This window comes from Colletotrichum truncatum (assembly GCF_014235925.2).
Source record: "Colletotrichum truncatum strain CMES1059 chromosome Unknown Contig_0008, whole genome shotgun sequence".
Taxonomy (NCBI): Eukaryota; Fungi; Ascomycota; class Sordariomycetes; order Glomerellales; family Glomerellaceae; genus Colletotrichum; species Colletotrichum truncatum.
In genome coordinates, this window is record NW_027222405.1 from 908,886 (window position 1) to 926,173 (window position 17,288).

At 49.8% G+C, this 17,288-nt stretch overlaps 6 protein-coding genes across 6 annotated transcripts; 4 read left to right on the forward strand and 2 right to left on the reverse strand.

Moving 5' to 3' along the window:
• Positions 1–3,859: 3,859 nt before the first annotated feature.
• On the forward strand, positions 3,860–5,086 carry CTRU02_211740 (oxidoreductase domain-containing protein; the record flags this gene model as incomplete). Its single annotated transcript, XM_036732974.1, has 2 exons — positions 3,860–3,903; positions 4,036–5,086. The coding sequence occupies 2 exons, from the start codon at positions 3,860–3,862 to the stop codon at positions 5,084–5,086; spliced, it is 1,095 nt and encodes a 364-aa protein (XP_036575311.1).
• Positions 5,087–5,828: 742 nt separating this feature from the next.
• Positions 5,829–6,234, forward strand: CTRU02_211741 (uncharacterized protein; the record flags this gene model as incomplete). Its single annotated transcript, XM_036732973.1, has 2 exons — positions 5,829–5,909; positions 5,992–6,234. 2 exons carry the CDS (start codon positions 5,829–5,831, stop codon positions 6,232–6,234), a joined length of 324 nt encoding a protein of 107 aa, XP_036575310.1.
• An 839-nt stretch (positions 6,235–7,073) lies between these two features.
• CTRU02_211742 (uncharacterized protein) lies at positions 7,074–8,977 on the forward strand (the record flags this gene model as incomplete). Its single annotated transcript, XM_070205703.1, has 7 exons — positions 7,074–7,110; positions 7,164–7,292; positions 7,346–7,374; positions 7,436–7,466; positions 7,523–7,802; positions 7,862–7,988; positions 8,027–8,977. The coding sequence occupies 7 exons, from the start codon at positions 7,074–7,076 to the stop codon at positions 8,975–8,977; spliced, it is 1,584 nt and encodes a 527-aa protein (XP_070060516.1).
• A 770-nt stretch (positions 8,978–9,747) lies between these two features.
• On the reverse strand, positions 9,748–11,105 carry CTRU02_211743 (lysocardiolipin acyltransferase; the record flags this gene model as incomplete). The annotated part of the gene is made up of 3 exons (XM_070205704.1): positions 9,748–10,108; positions 10,166–10,858; positions 10,930–11,105. 3 exons carry the CDS (start codon positions 11,103–11,105, stop codon positions 9,748–9,750), a joined length of 1,230 nt encoding a protein of 409 aa, XP_070060517.1.
• Positions 11,106–12,335: 1,230 nt separating this feature from the next.
• CTRU02_211744 (zinc-binding oxidoreductase) lies at positions 12,336–13,053 on the reverse strand (the record flags this gene model as incomplete). Its single annotated transcript, XM_070205705.1, has 2 exons — positions 12,336–12,541; positions 12,594–13,053. The coding sequence occupies 2 exons, from the start codon at positions 13,051–13,053 to the stop codon at positions 12,336–12,338; spliced, it is 666 nt and encodes a 221-aa protein (XP_070060518.1).
• Positions 13,054–15,727: 2,674 nt separating this feature from the next.
• On the forward strand, positions 15,728–16,773 carry CTRU02_211745 (uncharacterized protein; the record flags this gene model as incomplete). Its single annotated transcript, XM_036732970.1, has 2 exons — positions 15,728–16,215; positions 16,302–16,773. 2 exons carry the CDS (start codon positions 15,728–15,730, stop codon positions 16,771–16,773), a joined length of 960 nt encoding a protein of 319 aa, XP_036575307.1.
• Between the last annotated feature and the right edge of the window lie 515 nt (positions 16,774–17,288).

Sequence of the window (17,288 nt, forward strand, 5' to 3'; positions counted from 1 at the left end):
CTCGCTAATCCGCCTATACACCTCGCCTACTTTAGAATAATGGTCTCGTTTACGCTTCCCTAGATTGTTCTTAGACATACTTTGAACAAAACACATTGTTTATGAGACTCGCCTTGTTGAATGAACCTCTGTGACTCTCTGCTATGTCCCGATATCTGGATGTAAGGGAAGGAGATTCTGTAGTGCTTGAATGCTAAACCTTCTTGGCACATGTAGAGGTCTTGCATTCGAGAACTAAAAGCCATTAGCATGCAATTGCTTTTGCACTCGTTCTAAATCTTTCTGAGCCGCTCACCTTTCCCATATTACCGCTACAGACTTATGTCTACCGCCTTTTGCAGGTAGGTAGTGATAAAGATTCTCAATACCATTCGCATGGGATGTAAGCTGATCCCAGCTTTCCTTTGGAACCATTGACCAAACTTGGTTCAAGCCAGTTCGGATGTGTTTCTGATTCTTATTTCTTGCCCACCATACAATCTTTTGATCTTCATTGTCTTGGATGATTGAGCATTAGCCGGCGTTTACTATAAACTTAATGGAACTTACTTCGCAATGCGGTGACTATATTGGACCATCCTTTTTGAGTCTCGACTGTTAAAGGGACATCATTGATTCGAACAACGATCCAGGCTCTCGACTGCAATTCATCCCTAGCAATTCTTCAATTTCCCGTTGAAAATGAACCTTACAGAACCGCACGAGCAAGCTCGTATGTATCCATTTTTGCCGCGGGTAAGATGATGTGAGTTCTTCCTGGAAATAGTCTTCAATGCCTATTGTTGTCAGATCCGTGTATGTCTATGATTGATCTCGGGTATATCTTGGAGAAATTTCATATCCATAGCCATTGTGAAGCCAAGAAGTCGGCAACAGTACCTCTCGTGTGGTTGGGGCTGAGAGGGAATATGCCACCAGCTAAAGTGGATCGCAGGTACTTTCTCCTTGAGCGCTCGAAAAAGTTGCTTGAAGAAAAGACGATATGTTTTAGGATCGTCTGAGTTAATAAGTCCTCGAGCTAATACAACACCTATAGCTATTATTAGGCTAATCTGGGCGCACAATCCTTGGGCTTCACTTACTTCGTTCAAGTTCTGGTACCCAAGATCTTAGGATGATCTCCTTTTCACCCATTCCTGGTCTGACATTGATGATTTACGTCAACCTGGATCGTCTTAACAGTCCTCCAAAACTCTGCCTGGTCCTGCCAGAAACTAATAGCCATCCAGAGGCCAGCAGCACTGCTACAAAAGTACTTGATATACTATATAGAGTTAGATTAATATTGAAGTTGTCTTTTATGATACGTGCCTGGTCATCATATTGCCTTCTTTTTGCCCGGTCCCAGATTTATTGTAGGCCTAATGCTGAAGAGGCAGCTGGGAAATGAAGAAGACTTTGTTTTTTCAAGACAGCGGCAGTTCTGTCTCGAGTTTGCAGGCTTGGGTAGATATCACAGAGGCCAGGGCTGTGGAATACTTCGCAGATTTCCGGATAGTATTGATTATCCACAAATGTATCTGTAGATTTATTAGTATCAAGTTACTGTGTATTACTTTGAGGCAAAACTGAGATCGTACGAAGCGATAAGGATGGAATCATTGCTAACTGAACTGCATTGGTCAATATTTGAAGGACGTTTTCTGAAACTTTCTTTGGCGGGGGAGGCGGATGCGAATGTAGTCCTTGCGAGATGAGAAATATGTATGGACAATCTTCTAAGTCAAAGGGAATGAAGTAGTGGAATTTGATATCAAACTTCAAAGGTATTATGTTCCCTTGGCCTTGACTGTGATTAACGCCTGATGGTAGTTTCGGTATAATCCATAGGGTAACCTCAACTCTTACTTACCGCATTTCTTCTTTCTCCTTGAGTTTTGGTCCCAAACACTACAAGTCTCATGATATTGGTCGATGAATGCTGGCTCTTGGATAATCTTTTGGATGATTTCGGTATGAGGACCGTATTCTGCGGGAACTAGTGATGAGTTATGGGCTTGTGTTTCTGTTGGCGACCAGTTGATGCATTGTACATATTGTCGTGGTGGATAGTCGAGTCCCTACGCAGATTAGCCCTCGATCTATTGGGGAACATGTACACTTACTGAAGGTGGTGTCACTACCCAACGCGGCTCGCATGTTGAGGTCTTTTCCCTACACATCGAGGTGTTTTGCAGTCGATAGGCCTCCTTTATTGAATATGCCCAGGCAACTGCTAGTTCTTGGGGACAACCACCAGTGGGTTCCCTTGTAAGAGACGTCATCTTATCCCATGTTGATTCAGGAACCTCGCTAAATGGTTCTTTAAGTTTTGGGCTGAGAAACTCGCAGGCAAGGCAACCTGTACAATCCCTCACAACCCGTCGACAGTTACCGACATTTAGGTAGGCACAGTGCACACCAGTAGCTTTCCACTCATCCTTTGAAGCAAATTGCACCTGGGTAAATAGTGTGTTAATACGTACATCGACCTATTAACGATCTTGGAGCATACCTGGTCCCACGGTTTTTGGATTTCTTCTGGTGCAAGATCTCTGGTTGAGATTACGTATAAATAGCCTCCTTCACTGGTATGTGGATAATCAGGAATTCCCCAAGTAAAGGTTACGTCCTCAGCTAAAAGAGTAGTTGAATGGTACTGGGATATACGGTGGGTCCCATGTGGAGCAATCTGGGATCAATCTGGGATCAATCGGGGATCGTTCCCAGTTTATTTTAGGTTTCGTACCTGGCCTAGGGATACAAGTATACGTTTCGTTCTCGCATCAATTGTAAGTTGGTGTCCATGTACCAATCTCTCCAGTTGAGTGGTCTTTTCTATCGGTATTTAATCGTTTCGGGAACTCCAAAATCGTAGATTCCTAGAGCTTCATGGTAAAGTCTGTCGAAGTCCATTTCGGGGCTCGGTATCGTGCAGCAACGACTGCTCTTGTGTTCTGCTGGACTTCGGGATTATGTGAGCTTTGAAATGCCATTGGGCTGGATAATCGAATAAAGAATGAACTACGATCTCTAAAGGCGAACTAGGGCTGTTTGGGGACAGGTTTGGGTCGGATTGACTCTGACTCACTCGCGCTTTTCTGTTACGCAGCAATGGGCAATGTACCCCCGAAATTCGGGTTCTACTATAATTGCAAAGAGAAAAAACAAAGCAGATCAGCTTTCAAAGCCTGACATGACCCACCGTCTCTCGAAGAATTATTCATCTAACAAAAGCGGAGAATACCCCTATCCTATTGCATGTGTCAAGGGGCAGCCAACTCTTTTGTAGCCGACGAAATAATCAAGGTTGAAAGGAAGCGTGGGTAAAAGTTGGCGTACTTGTACATGAATAAGAAGTACTTTTTAGTTACTTGGCATTTGACAGGATAGGTCAGTTCAACTGTATACTTCATCGCGGGTAGTCTTAACAGGGCTTGCGAATGAGGTGATAAGGCAAATGTAGGAGAAAATGGGTACTGCGCGCGCGACATTGAATGCCGAGTTGCCACCGATCTCGGTGAGCTTCTTTACTCTTACCAAGGTGACCTATTTGGGTAACTTTAACAGTTCTGCGTGCTTGGTCATCCCAGTGTGTCAAACTGGAGTTAGCGCCCAGGTTTTAACTTGGCCAGCCGTCTGAAAATGGGGCTTTTTTTTCCGTCGTCCATTGAGAAAAGCGCCGAGTTTGTCCCTAGTGACGCAATGGGGTAATTTTGGCCCGTCACTCCACCATCTTCTCCATGGTGCCCCTCATAACTCCTTCATGGTGAAGTGCACGACTCAACGACACATATAAAGCTGGTCAGGTTGTTCGAAGCTGTATCTCAGAAATTGCTCTAAAAATCTTTATCCTTAAATCAAGCAAGAAATTTTAACAATGTCTGCCGAAAAGAAGTTCAACGTGGGTATCATTGGATACGGGTAAGTTGAGCGCCACCTTGGAACAGGGAATCATATATCATCATGACCATCCCTCTACATGCATTCGGAATAACCTCTGATTGTGGTATTCCCATCCAAAGATTAACAAATACTGACCTGCTGTTTCTGTAGCCTGTCTGCCAAGGTCTTCCACATTCCCTTCATCAACCTTACTCCCCAGTTCAACTTGCACAGCATTGTTCAACGCAAGCCAACAGCCTCATCATCCGCCCCTAATGACTATCCCGACTTGAAGCATCACACCTCCCTGGAGCCTATGCTTCAGGACCCCGAGGTAGACATCGTTAACATTCTCACACCGCCCAACACCCACTTCAGCTTCTCCAAGCAGGCCCTACAGGCCGGCAAGCACGTTCTGGTCGAGAAGCCCTTTGTGCCCACCGTTGCCGAGGCCGAGGAGCTCATCCAGATCGCTAAAGAGAACAAGCGCCTCATCTGCGTCTACCAGAACCGCCGATGGGACAGCGACTTCCTGACCATCAAGAAGATGATTAGTGATGGCGTCTTCGGTCGCGTTTATGAGTTTGATACCCACTTTGACCGTTACCGCCCGGAACGACCTACCTCATGGAAAGGCGAGCTGGGCATGGCCGAGGGTGGCGGCGCACTCTATGATCTCGGCTCCCATCTCATCGACCAGGCCTACCACCTCTTTGGTCTTCCTGAGACCGTCTACGGCAAGCTCATCAACCAGCGCGATGGAAAGTTCGACCCTGAAGACCCTGATAGCGTGTATGCTCAGCTGGCGTACAAGAACGGCCTGATTGTCAGTGTGCGCATCGGGGTCATGAGCGTCGAGACAATCCAGCCGAGGTTCTGGGTGCGTGGAACCAATGCTTCGTTCCACAAGACGGCGCTCGATCCCCAGGAAGACCAGCTGAAAGCTGGCAGAAAGCCCAACGAGCCAGGTTTTGGCGTCGAGGACCCCATCAATGGCGGCAGATTGCTTCTCATCAAGGATGGCAACAAGGTCGAAGAGAGGACAAAGTTGACTGTTGAACCCAAGACCTACCTCAAGCTCTTTGAGGGCTTCGCCAAGGCTGTCGAGTCTGGAAGGGATGAGGACGTGCCTGTACCGGCCAGCGAGGCGCGTGACGTTCTGCGCATTATCGAAGCCGTCAAGGAGAGCGCGAAGACTGGAAGCGAGGTCCGCTTCTCTTGAGGTATCTCAGCCAGAAGGTCTAATGTTGCAAGACATTTACATGTTTGATGGTGGTGTGAAGCTCACCGTCGACGAGGTAGGAGGGGGGCACATTTTAACCTGGCAGAGTGGCGTGATACGCCGAGCCGATGGGCAAAGGTTAGGGGCCCCGTTGATGCCATACCGGTGTACGTAAATGTTTCTATTTTGAGGAGGATTTAGTCGATTTGGTTCTGTAATAGCGGTTGCATCCGGCGAGAATTGAAAGCGTTAGCCGATTCGACCTCTTCCGGCACGTGTGATTCCCGTTTGTGGTCTGGATAAAACATTTTGGGAATGCCCGCAACGGGGAGCTGATGCAGATCTGCCGCAGAGGAATGTGAGGGTCAAGAGGGGCAATGGCTATAACTGTCTCATGGCGGTTAGAGGGTTTTCTGTTTGTGGACAGGTAAATTAGGGAGACGATTCACGCTTGTCACTGGACTTTTGACATAATTTGCACATCATCTATGTCTTAGGAAACAACTTGGCGTACGCGATTGGGTTCGATTGGTTCTGTAAATCACAGCTAAGTGTGGGAACCTGAAAGGCCTATCTGTGAGTACTGGATGTTGAAGTGATTTTTCTGCTGTTCTATACAGAAATTTGAACTATAAAAGGGTGTCTAGTCGCTCTGCTCTCATGAAGCTTCACGTAAACCCACCTACAACGCTATCGCCAGACGCTTTTCAACACTTCCTTGGGGTTTGAACAAAATATCAACATGAATTTGCACGGTCTCTTCACTTTCGTGTCCCTCATGGCCGGTGCCTTGGCTGAACAGTACATCGTCTCGCTCCATCCAGTAAGCTCTCTCTCTGCCCCTGTTCTGCAGCTCTATAAACTAGGTCTGTTAAGTTGGCAGCTGGCTAACCACTTCGTCTCAGTATGCATGCCTTGACAAGTACCTAAACAAACTCAGAGCAGGTGGCACCATTGAAGTCCTGAGTACATCGGAACCTCCTGTCGGATGGTACAACGGCGCTGTCATCGAGACTACTGATTATAACGAAATAACCCTGAAAGAAGGTTTCCCAGAGGTCCTGTGGGCCGAGGTCAATGCTATTGTTACAATCGATCCCATTCGAGGCCCAGATTTACCAAAGCCGAGCCCCCCAATTCCCACATGAAGCTCTCGACTTGAAGCTATTTCGCAGCCCAAGAAAATCAACGAAGAAATGGGAGGTGTTGGAAAACGGTTGCAGGAGTAGAAGAGTTTACTTTGGAATCACTACGGTTTCTTCCTGTCTTTTCTCTTCTTGTGTTCTCCTTCAGGTTGATAGGCATGGTATTAGGTGCAATGAGCAAGGCGGCGGTCGAGTTGAAGCTGGGCTCAAATCGGCCGTTCGCAGTTACTGGGCTCGCAAGCCATTTTATGAATCAACGTGACCTACTTTTCACATGCGTAATACTACGCAACTTTGGTCGCGACCACCCCAGATGTTTTTGAAAAAGTTATTGGCAGAGTGTGTCTTGCCAAGGGTTTTTGTCTGTGGTGTTATGCCGCGTCATTATGGAGGCATGTCTCATCTGACACGCCACCGTGGCCCCGTTACTTGATGGTTTGCTAACAGATACACATTTGATCCGAAGGACTTTCGGGTGCCATTGTACGGTCTTCCGATACAGCTCCCGGAGGTCCGAGGGAAAACCAATTCCCCTCCAGATAACGTGTCCCGACTTCCGAGATGAACATGGCTGATTTCAAGGCACCCAATCAGGCGCCGGCGACGCATCTAATCATGCGGAAACCCATCGATTTATACACCACTTTTGGACGACTTAGCGAACGCCACAGCGGCGCAGCATATGCACGACAGGGCACCTTGTTCAGCCAGGTCTAAGACACCTTGACGGCCCCCTTTTTCCAGCTGAATGAGATCAAAACTACAAGTCAGGAGGTGTTCGCATCTCCTCATTCTTCCATCCATCTCGTGAAAAATGATCCAGAGGTCCATAGTATACTATTATGGCTGGCGGTAATAGAGTTGCTGTGATCGGGCTAGGTGAGTTCGTGCCTATGCTAAGTGTATTCCTTCACTCACACTGACGGAACCAGGTGCCTTGGGAATCGTGTCCCTGAAAAACTGCCTAGAAGAGGATTTTGATGTTTGTGGGTTTGAGCGGAACTCCTACTCAGGCGGGCTTTGGCGGTACACAGACGAAGACAAGACTTCTGTTCTTCAATGTTTGTCAAACACTATCTTGCTTGGCTGGACCGGGATGAATAACTAGTCACAGCAACAATCGTCAACATCTCAACGGAGAGGGTAAGTCAGAGGGTTGAAAATATCCCCTTTCGATTATGAAGCGCTTATGATTTGAAAAAAGGGATGTTTCACAGACTTTCCGTTTCCCAAAGGTTGGAGCTCAATGTGTAATGCTTCTGTTGTAACCTATGCTGATCCCCTTAGAAAGATGTACCAAGCACTTGCGCCGCCGAAGAAGTAGAAAAGTATCTGGAGAGATACGTGGACCACTTCAATCTACGTCCCCATATGCGCTTTAACACCAACGTAACACGTGTACACCATGATGACAGCACCGATAAATGGATACTTGAGATTAAAGGCTGTCCCGATGAGGTATTCGACAAGGTCATCATGGCAACAGGCACCAACCAGACGCCGAACTACCCTAGTATCGCGGGCATCGAATCCTTCAGGGGGGAACAGGTGCATTCAAAGTCTTATAAGAGGTATGTCGAAAAAGCCCAGCTATAATCGCACGTACTACTAACAGAAGTGTATGTTGAAGGCCTGAGAAATTCGAGAACAAATCCGTGTTAGTCGTCGGCCTTGGAAACAGCGGCGCTGACATTGCAGTGTCCCTTATTAAACATGCCACCAAAATTTATGCCTCTCATAGAAAGGGTTGCGTTATCGTAAGTTGCCTTTTTATCAACTTAAGTCGCTCGTAAAGCTTGACGCATCGCAGATCCCTCGGAAAAAGAACGGCAAGCCCGTGGACCATCCCCTTACCATTCGCTTCATGTCGTTTCACGCTCTCTTCGATCGCTTCTTCCCGAAACTGAGCGAAGCTATGCTCAATTTCTTCATCAGAAAACTGCAAGATAGCGCCTTCAACATCCGGCCTGAGTGGAAACTTTCACCTGCGCCGTCCATCCGAACCAACTTCTTTGTTGTGTCAGACGAAATCGTCCCCGCATTGGAGCGTGGTGATATCGAATCGGTACCTGGTATCCGCAGGATTGTCGGACCATATGAGGTTGAACTCACTGATGGAAGGGTGCCCCACGTCGATACCATTATTTATTGCACGGGATATCAACCCAGCTTCAGTCTCTTGGATCCCAAAGATGACCCAAACAAAGACACCACGCCGGAGTGGGCCAAAACCGATGGATCCAGGGGCAAGCCGCTTCCGAGGCTGTACCAAAATCTCCTGTCGCTCAAATACCCGCAGTCCCTTGCGTTCATGGGATGCGTGGTCTTTCCGTCTCCAGCTTTCCAGCTCTATGATGTAGCTTCCATGGTAGTCACGCAGATATGGAAGGGGAACTCGCCTTTGCCTCCTCAAGAGGAAATGGAACGGGCGGTTGACAAGCATCATGCGTGGATGGTCGAGCTGGCGAAAAAGGACACCGTCTTTGCCCAGCTAGTCAATGGCCACGAGTGGACAGCTTGGGCCAACGAGATGGCCGGTACCGGCATAAATGAGTACCTCGGATGGGGCTGGAAAGGATGGAAGTTTTGGTTGCAGGAGCCGCGGTTTTGCAATCTCCTGATGACTGGCGTCTACAGCCCTCATGTTTTCCGGTATTTTGAAGGGAAGAGAAAGAGGTGGGACGGGGCCAAGGCGGCGATTGAGAGACTGAACGAGAGTCAAACTGGAAAGCTCAAGACTGTTTAGCTGCATCGAGGATGTGTTATAGCCAGGGCAATCATAAGGAATGCATTTCGTTGATAGCAAGGCACCCTAGCAATACTCTGCGACTCCTCAGTGATATTAAATCACCATGCAACTGGACGCAGGTGACAAGAACCTTCTCCAGTTAGGTCATGCTCAACAGTTCAGCCTCAAACGTAGTCTCCAGAACTCCGCTACTTTATTCCATTTAGGCCAAGCGTGCGCCTTTAAGCCGCAGTCTCGAAAACTAGTTCGTATGTGACCACGATAACCTTCAATATCATGTATTTGGTTTCAAAGGTTGGCTTTTCGAGGCCTCCATTGCTGCCTGGGAAGGTATTTTTACTTCCTCAGACCCGTTCCGAAGTTTCAAGTGCGTAACCGCACCAACTGCTGATTTGGAAGAGGTACTTGAACCAACCAACAGGCCATATCCGCAGCAAGTAGGTCTGAGTTCTTCCACCTAATCACATTGGAACAGCAAATTTTTGTTCATCTCTGTATATTCTCTCTAAACCAGCGAGCGATATGAGATACCCTCATAGATCAACGTGCCAAGCGCTACCAATGAGGGGAAAATCAGGCCGTACACCATGTACCGTCGTAACCAAAGCAAAAGCACCGAATCTCCATGTATGAAAAACGCTCGCTAAACATCAACCACGAGGGGGGAATCATGAAAACCATATCCAAGCGGGCCGTCCAACAACCGTTTACCCAGCTTCTCGCACGCAAAGAAAGCACATCACCCCACAAAATACATCCCTCGGCCTTTAGAAAATCGAAGCCCATCGCTGCAACGTGTTGACAACCATGCGGAAAATGAGTCCGGCTGCCCCGACGACGACAAAAACCTGCGCCAGCTCCCACCAGTGCTTCAGCCGCACCTCGGTCTCAATGTACCCCTTCTTGTTGTCCTCGCTCGGCGGGAAGCGGCCGGTGGCAACGTACTCCTCCATGAGGGCATCCTTCTCGTACCACCTCTCGCGCACCCAGGCGTCGAATTCCTTCTGGTCGTGCAGGGGCATGTCGGCGACGCGGAAGCGGCGCCAGTGGAAGTTGACCGACTTTGGCGGGCGACCCTGGAAATATGTGCTGGAGAGAGTAAAGTACTGCTCACCGTATTTTCCGCGACTGAATGCCGTTAGCTCACTGTCAACATCAATGAGAAAATGGCAGAAAAATACTTACGGAACTCCTTCGTATGCGACGGTGCAGTCGTAGACATAATCAAGTGTGCCCTGCAACTCCTTCAAACAGAAGTACATGCCGGTGCTCCGCGGGAGGAGGAGGTGCTCGGGGTCCTTGATGCCGGACTTTTCGGCCCAGGCGGCTGACTTTCTGCGCCCGTTGCCGGATAGATTCGTACCTTCGGGGAAAAGCAGCAGCCACATGGGGTCGCGGTGCTTCCTGCCGTCGAGCCCGGTGTGCTCCTTCTTGAGCTTGTTCAGACGGTGCGCCAATCGCGGTTGGTCCGTCGACATCTTGCGCGACATGAAGATGAAGCCGTAGAACATCATACCCCACCCGACCAGGGGGATGTACTTGAGGGACTCCTTCAGGATGATGTAGATATGCCCGTGCATGCCTGGCTCGTTGGCGTAGGCCACCCACCAGAGGTACAACCAGTCGGTATAGATCTGGTGGTTCGCAATGAGGACCAGACGCTCAGGGAAATCGAACTCGACCGTGCCGGCAGGGGTTTGTCTGATCTGGCCTGCGACGGAGGCGTCGCCGCTTATGCGTATCGTGGTGGGCCCCCATATGTGCGTCATAGCTGTTGTGGTGAGGGCGAAGGACTGCTTCGTCAACGCCATGTAAGCGTAGTACAGCTCGCGGTTGACCCAGTACAGCCATGCGCCGAGAAGCTGCGTGATGAAGATGCTGTTAAGAAAGCCAAGTTAGTTGCGTGTTTCCTGTCGCAGAGCAGAGCGGGGGACTGTAGAGTGACATGCCTTGCACAGCAGCTGGAGAAATAGATACCGAAGGAGACTCCGCGAACAATCTGCATAAACTTGTTGTGCTTGACACGGCCGGCTGGGTGCGAGTCGCTCGGTTTCCTAGTCATGCCTGCATTCGAGGACGGCCCAGGGACCGCCTCATCTGTCTTCTTGTGTACGTCGATGGCCATAGTGGCGGGGGTAGTCTTCGTTTCGCTATCGCGGAGAGGCTCGCAGAGGTCGGTCGCAGAGGTATAGTGGGTGCGTGTAGAGGAGAGATTGGAACTGAAAATCGATCGTAACACTGACGTCAGGTCTTGAAGCTGCAAGAAGAAGATGCAAGACGTCTGGTAGGGGTCGAGTAGGAGCTTCGCAGTGATTTAACAAGGCGGTCTTGGTGTCGCGTGCGACTGGCAGCTGAGTCGGGGGCAGCTGAACAGCCAAACAACTGGGATGTTGCTGGCGGGAGGCGGGGTTCGGGCGAGGAACGAAGTCGCAGTTCTGGAGCCCACCGCAGGGGAACCAACAGCGTGGGGAAGAAGTCGAGATAGTGTTGGTCGATCAGGTGGGCGTTGGCGCCTTTTGAGGAGCTATAATTCCGAGACCATGGCGGTCTGGAGATTGGAAATAGACAAAGTGTGTGTGTTCAGCTGAGGTACCTGCGAGTAGGCTACTGGAGACAAGGTTCAATATGTATAATGTATGCAGGGTAAGGTGTGGAGGGAACACAGACGGATCTGACAATAGATTCAAACGGTTAAAAGAGAGTCATGGACTGATCTGGTCTGTTCTTGGTTCCATAGTTGGGGCCCGAGGTGGCCGAGCGCAAGAGGAGAAGTAGTAGTAGTAGTAGTAGAAGTAGTACGGATGGTCTTGATTTGGGCTCCGAATCTGGATGCAAAGGACCCCTCCAACCAGGGAGCAAGTGGATGACGATTTAGTGCACCAACCAGGCAGTCATGTAGTGGTACTCAGTGCCATTGGATGCCAGCCGCAGTGCTGCCGGCAACCTCGGAGGGGGTCTAGAACTGGAGTTGTCTGCAGCTTGCATCCAGCTGGTCAGCCCAAAGGGGTATGGTGGGAATAGCGGGGTTTGGTGCACTGACCCGCCGGATGCGGCGTGACGTTGAGGATCAACAGAAGAGCCGAAGTCCGGCCTCAAGACCCCACTTCGGACCCACTATGACCTTCTTTTGTTCCGTCGGAGGCAGCCGGACCAATCCCCCCTCCGCTTTTGCAATGCCATTTTCACGTGCTAGAGGATTCGGTGAAACCTTCACCTTGGCTTCACCGAGACTTACCGATAAGCTGCATGGTTTGCCTTGGAGGGCACAAGTAAGATTGAAATCACATAAGACTATATGAAATTCATGGGTTCTAAGTAAAAACAACTTCAATACGGGATTACAGAAGAGGGACTTTTACTCAAACTGGATGACCAACTTCTTCGCCGATACCCCATTCTTAAGCCTCTCCAGTCCCGACTGTATCGACTCCAACCCCTGTCCGACAACTTCGGGGTCCGGCTTCGGCTGCAGAAGCCCGCTCTCCAAAGCGCCAGGAACAAAATCCCGCCAGATGGGGTTGCCGACTTCTTCGGGGTTCTCGGTAATCTGAAATGCCGTCTCTATGGGCTCATCAGAATCATGTGCTTCTCCTTCCAGTGAGGTAATACATACCAAAAGACAACAAAACATTTTTGCCAAAGTCACCCTCGTTCGGTAGCACAGTTATGACCTTTCGCGGTCCAATCTTATCCAATATCGCGCCGATGGGTTTCAAGGACTGGGAAGATGAGATGGCATCGTAGACTCCCACAACCTCCACCCCCGACAGCGCAGTAATCGCATCGTGAACTAGGCTCTCCGAATGGTAGTCGAGAACAACATCCGCGCCCAGGGCTTTCACCCCGCCGAAATTACTTTTTGACGCCGTCGTGACAACCCTCAGCCCCGACGCAGCTGCGAGTTGTATAGCAGTACCGCCAACAGAGGACGCGCCGCCCCACACAAGCAACGTCTTCCCCGTTGGTACCGGCTTCAGCCTTGGCAGAGGCAGGCCGAGGTACTTGCTCTTGTACAGGCCGACAGAGGCCGTAGCGATGCCGAGGGGTAACACCGAAGCCTTCTCGAAGCTCATGTCATTAGGGATTGGGGATACCAGGTTCGCCGTTGCTTTACTGTAGAGCTGGAAGGTACCGAATTCATGGTTTTGTAGCCCGAGGCCAGTGCAGTATCTGTTTTTTTGGAGTTAGCAACAACCTCAAGGACGAGATCGGCGGCATCGTACGTACCCTATAACCCGTTGTCCTTTCGTGAGATGGGTCACTCCCTCGCCGACTTCCTCGATGTAGCCAGCTGCATCCGCTCCCAGAATAGTAGGGTAATTTTGAACGATAATACCGAGGTCCCTAATTGCTTTAGCATCAGTAAGCTCATGTTGTGGTGCAACAGTACTGAATTTTCCATTCCGCTGGGTTCTGTTCAATGTTAGCCGTCGACGTGGTGGAAGTACCGCCGAGTAGATTCGACCCACCAGAGCAGTAGCGACGTTCTTGATAACCACCTCGCCGGGTCCAGCTGAAGGAAACGGGGCATTGTCAACTTTAAAAGGATGAGCCTTGGGGGTGGTAAGCCAGGCTGCACGGTTGTTTCTAGTGGACATGGTGATATGCTGGGTTGGTGAGCGGAAGATAGGCAAGCGCGTAACGCCTTTATCATGAGATTTCAGCAAGATAGGTAACTCTCAACAACAAAACGCACTCATAATGCTGAGAACAGGTACCAGATTCATCATATATGAGTTTCAGCCGGGCGCTGTATCAACGCTGGGGACGATAGAGCGGTGGGGCCGAGTGTTGATCGGATAGTGGAGGGCGGGTGCCGAAACTTTCGCAGTAGGAATTATGGAGTGAACAAGGCCGTAGATGGCGACATTTAGGCGAGGATATCCTGATTCGAATTGCTGTGTAAGTTCTGAGCAGGGTTGGAGCTAGGGTAAAGCTGAATTATGTGACTAGCTATCATCAAGAAGGGTAAGAATGCTTGCATGATCTATAGACCTTGAGTTGTCAGAAAAAAGACAAGCTGTTAGAGTTATACCGATGAAAACGAAATACAAAAGCCAAGGCAGTGTTTGAATGTTTAAGCTATGAGATGTTGGCTCAGAGCGACTGACAGTTAAGGGTGTGTTTGAGCAATCGACCGGCTTCAGCATTACCTTTGTCAACAGCCAGTCCAACCAACGTCTACCACATTCATCAACAAGAACAGTAACCTAATCGTGACATATGATAGCCAATATGACATTTAAACCAAGGTAAACACAGTAAACCATACCCCAACAAAGCCGCACGCTCAAATGCCAGCTCCAGCACCAGCCACAACCGCCATCACACAATGAGCTACCCCACAACCCCACATGCAGCTCCAGCCCCGCTGGCATGCTCCCTACACAAGTCTCAAACAGTCCGGAAACAACATCCAAGAACAAGGCCTGCTGGCGAAATGGCATCGCGTCAGATTTCGGCTGCTCCAAGTCATACTCTGAAGATTCTAGGTTCGATCCCTAGGTAGGTCGAGTTATCTTTTGCATTTTTGCAGCTTAAATGTTCTTGTTCTGTGTCTTAGTGATGGCAAGACGAATGCGTTGGGCTCAGTTTGCATTGTGTAATGTTTTGTTATGACCCAAGTTTCATTCGGTCAGCATCTTGTTTATTCGCTAGTTATGCATTAATTCTGGTGCATCATACTATTCTATATTCACTATTTGAAATGTGTATATTTTATGAACTTTATCACACAGCCCAATTTCAGGCAACATGGACCTACTCACACAGGTGAACAGAATCAACACATCATCACCAGTGCCACCAATGCCATCTGCCCATCGGCAGGAATCCTATCCAACGGGGCATGCACCGCCCCGTTCGCGTAAAAACAATTGGAAATCTTATCAATCAATTCGCTACACCTTGTTCTGCACTTTGCAAACCACACCACCGGAGAAGGGCAAAGACACCCTCTCAATTTCTTGCCCGACTCTTCGGTGCTGCGCCAAATCCAACGCATCATGCCATAGCCCCAAAATCAAGCTCAAGCTGCAGATAACCATGCCGAGGGAGATCGCAAACAGTGTAGCTCCATGCAACCGTCCTTCAGAGGCCTAGGATCCAGCGGAAACCATGCGATGCGGTGATCTGATACCAACAGGTCGCTAACAGAATCAATCTGGGTTCCAAGCCGTAACCTCAAATCTCACCTGCTCTAACAGCCCTGCCATCTCTACCTCTCAACAGCATCCTTCAGAAACGAAATTTAAACACTCTTCAAGCCGTTACAGTACCATTACTAGGAGAACATCATGTCATCTCGGACAAAAGTCCGAAAGCCATGCCACCGCTCAAAACCACTACAGCAAACATCCAATCCCTGGATCGGATTCCGTGACTAGGGCAGGCGAGAATTTGGCTCGCCAAGCCGGCCCAACCCCCTCTGCAGGCACAGCCGCTCAACTGGAAATATTAGGACGCCAGGTGACATGGTATCCTTCGCCCGGCTTGTGCTTGCTTACCTGCGTGAATCAAGGGGCGGTTAACCCCTCCTGGGCCGTCAATCCGGGGTAAGGTAAACAAGGCCAAAGAAAGCTGCCTCGTTCCGCGCGAAGCTCGTCGTGATAGCTGTCGTATTAAAAAACAAGACATCCCTTTACTGTAATTCCTAAACTTCCCAAGGTAAGACCGCGCCAGCTCAGTAGACGATATAAAAAAATAAAAATAAAAAATTTAAATCGGGTTCACCGAGAGATCAAAACAATGCCTACCGTAACGTCGACCTCCCAGGTAGCCATTACAAACATCGGGCCTCTAACCACCGTCTTTACAGCGCCCGCCTCTTGCGCGACGGCCTCGCCAAATCTCTGGCTCGCCATAACCCAGGATGAGTTCCCCAGTCGCGTTGCCCCCTTTTACAAACGGGACTGCATAGTGCCCAAGCTCGGCGAGTGCTACGCCTCTGGCAAGAAACTCGATGATGCGTACGCGTCGGTGCAGTCGGTCGGCACCTCCGACATAGGCACCATCGCCTACTTCTCCCCGGCCAGCGCCTGTCCGGATTCTCACACGACCGTTGGTGTGGCCTCCAAAGGCAACGACGGGAACATCACTTCGTCGGGCATCTTCATGCCGACGGCCGTTGCCTCTTCCGAAGACTCTCGAAGGCTTCTATTCGGGCAAAACCCGCCGTTGAATCTGCTCATGCAGGTTCTGGATAAGAATGAGACTGCAGTCATATGTTGTCCTCAGTAAGTCAACCTCCCCCCCCCCCCCCCCATCCCCGCAACTAATTCAGCCCAGAAAATGGATGGCAAAACCTAACAAGCCATAAAAGGGACTACACGATAGACTTCCAGGGAGGCGCCTGTTACTCGTCCGTCCCGCTCTCCATGTACGGCGAGAGAACGGCATGCTACCTGGGCAGGAACCCCGACGATTACACCGCCATCACAGCAACTTTTACCTACAACAACTCGGCCGTCGCGGGCGTCGTCTGGTCCATCACGGTACCCAGCCAGTCGTTCAGTACCGTGACCACCACGTTGACCGAATCCGCCATCACCGAGAGCTTTTACGCCGTCGTGGCCAAGCCGGCGTATACGCTGATCCACGGGGGAGCAGCAGCATCAGTCCAGCCAACAACGGACGACGCCGCCGCCACCGGCACCGCGGCCCCGACGCAGACGGGGGCAAACGCGGCCAACAGCCTCAGGATGATGGCCACTTCTGGAGGCGGCGTGGGTGTTCTGGCGACCGTATGGGCGTTTGCCGCGCTCGCTGGTGTTGCGCTCGCCCTGCCTTTGTGAGAATTTGAGCGGGTGTTGCGTTTCTGTTCTGCTGTTTATGAGCCAACGAATCTTGAATGATAAAGCCCAAACATATACCAAGACACGCTTTTTTTTTATATATATAGCTTAATTACCAAATTACTCAATGGCAGTATAGCTATTTCCTCCAGGGGCCATCATCGCTCGGATTTGTAAAGCAAACGCAGGTTTGGGTGTGATGCTAATGGCTATAAAGCCTGAAAGAATTTGCCACTCTTCCTTATCGCGAGAGCAGTTTTCCTACCAAGTCTATCTTGGTGATTCCGTAAATGCTGCGAACGCAAGCGAGGTGTAAAGATGAATGATCGATACGTGATCCAGGAATTCCAGTGGCCAGGACGCCATCCCAGAACTTACTGGCTATCATCACGCACTTTACGGCTACGGGCCTACCTCAATCAGACTCATAAGCTAATAATCAGCACTTCACATGGCACTCCTCATCATTCACATCACAAGTGAAAAGTAATCTCGGGAGCGACTTCATTGTCTAG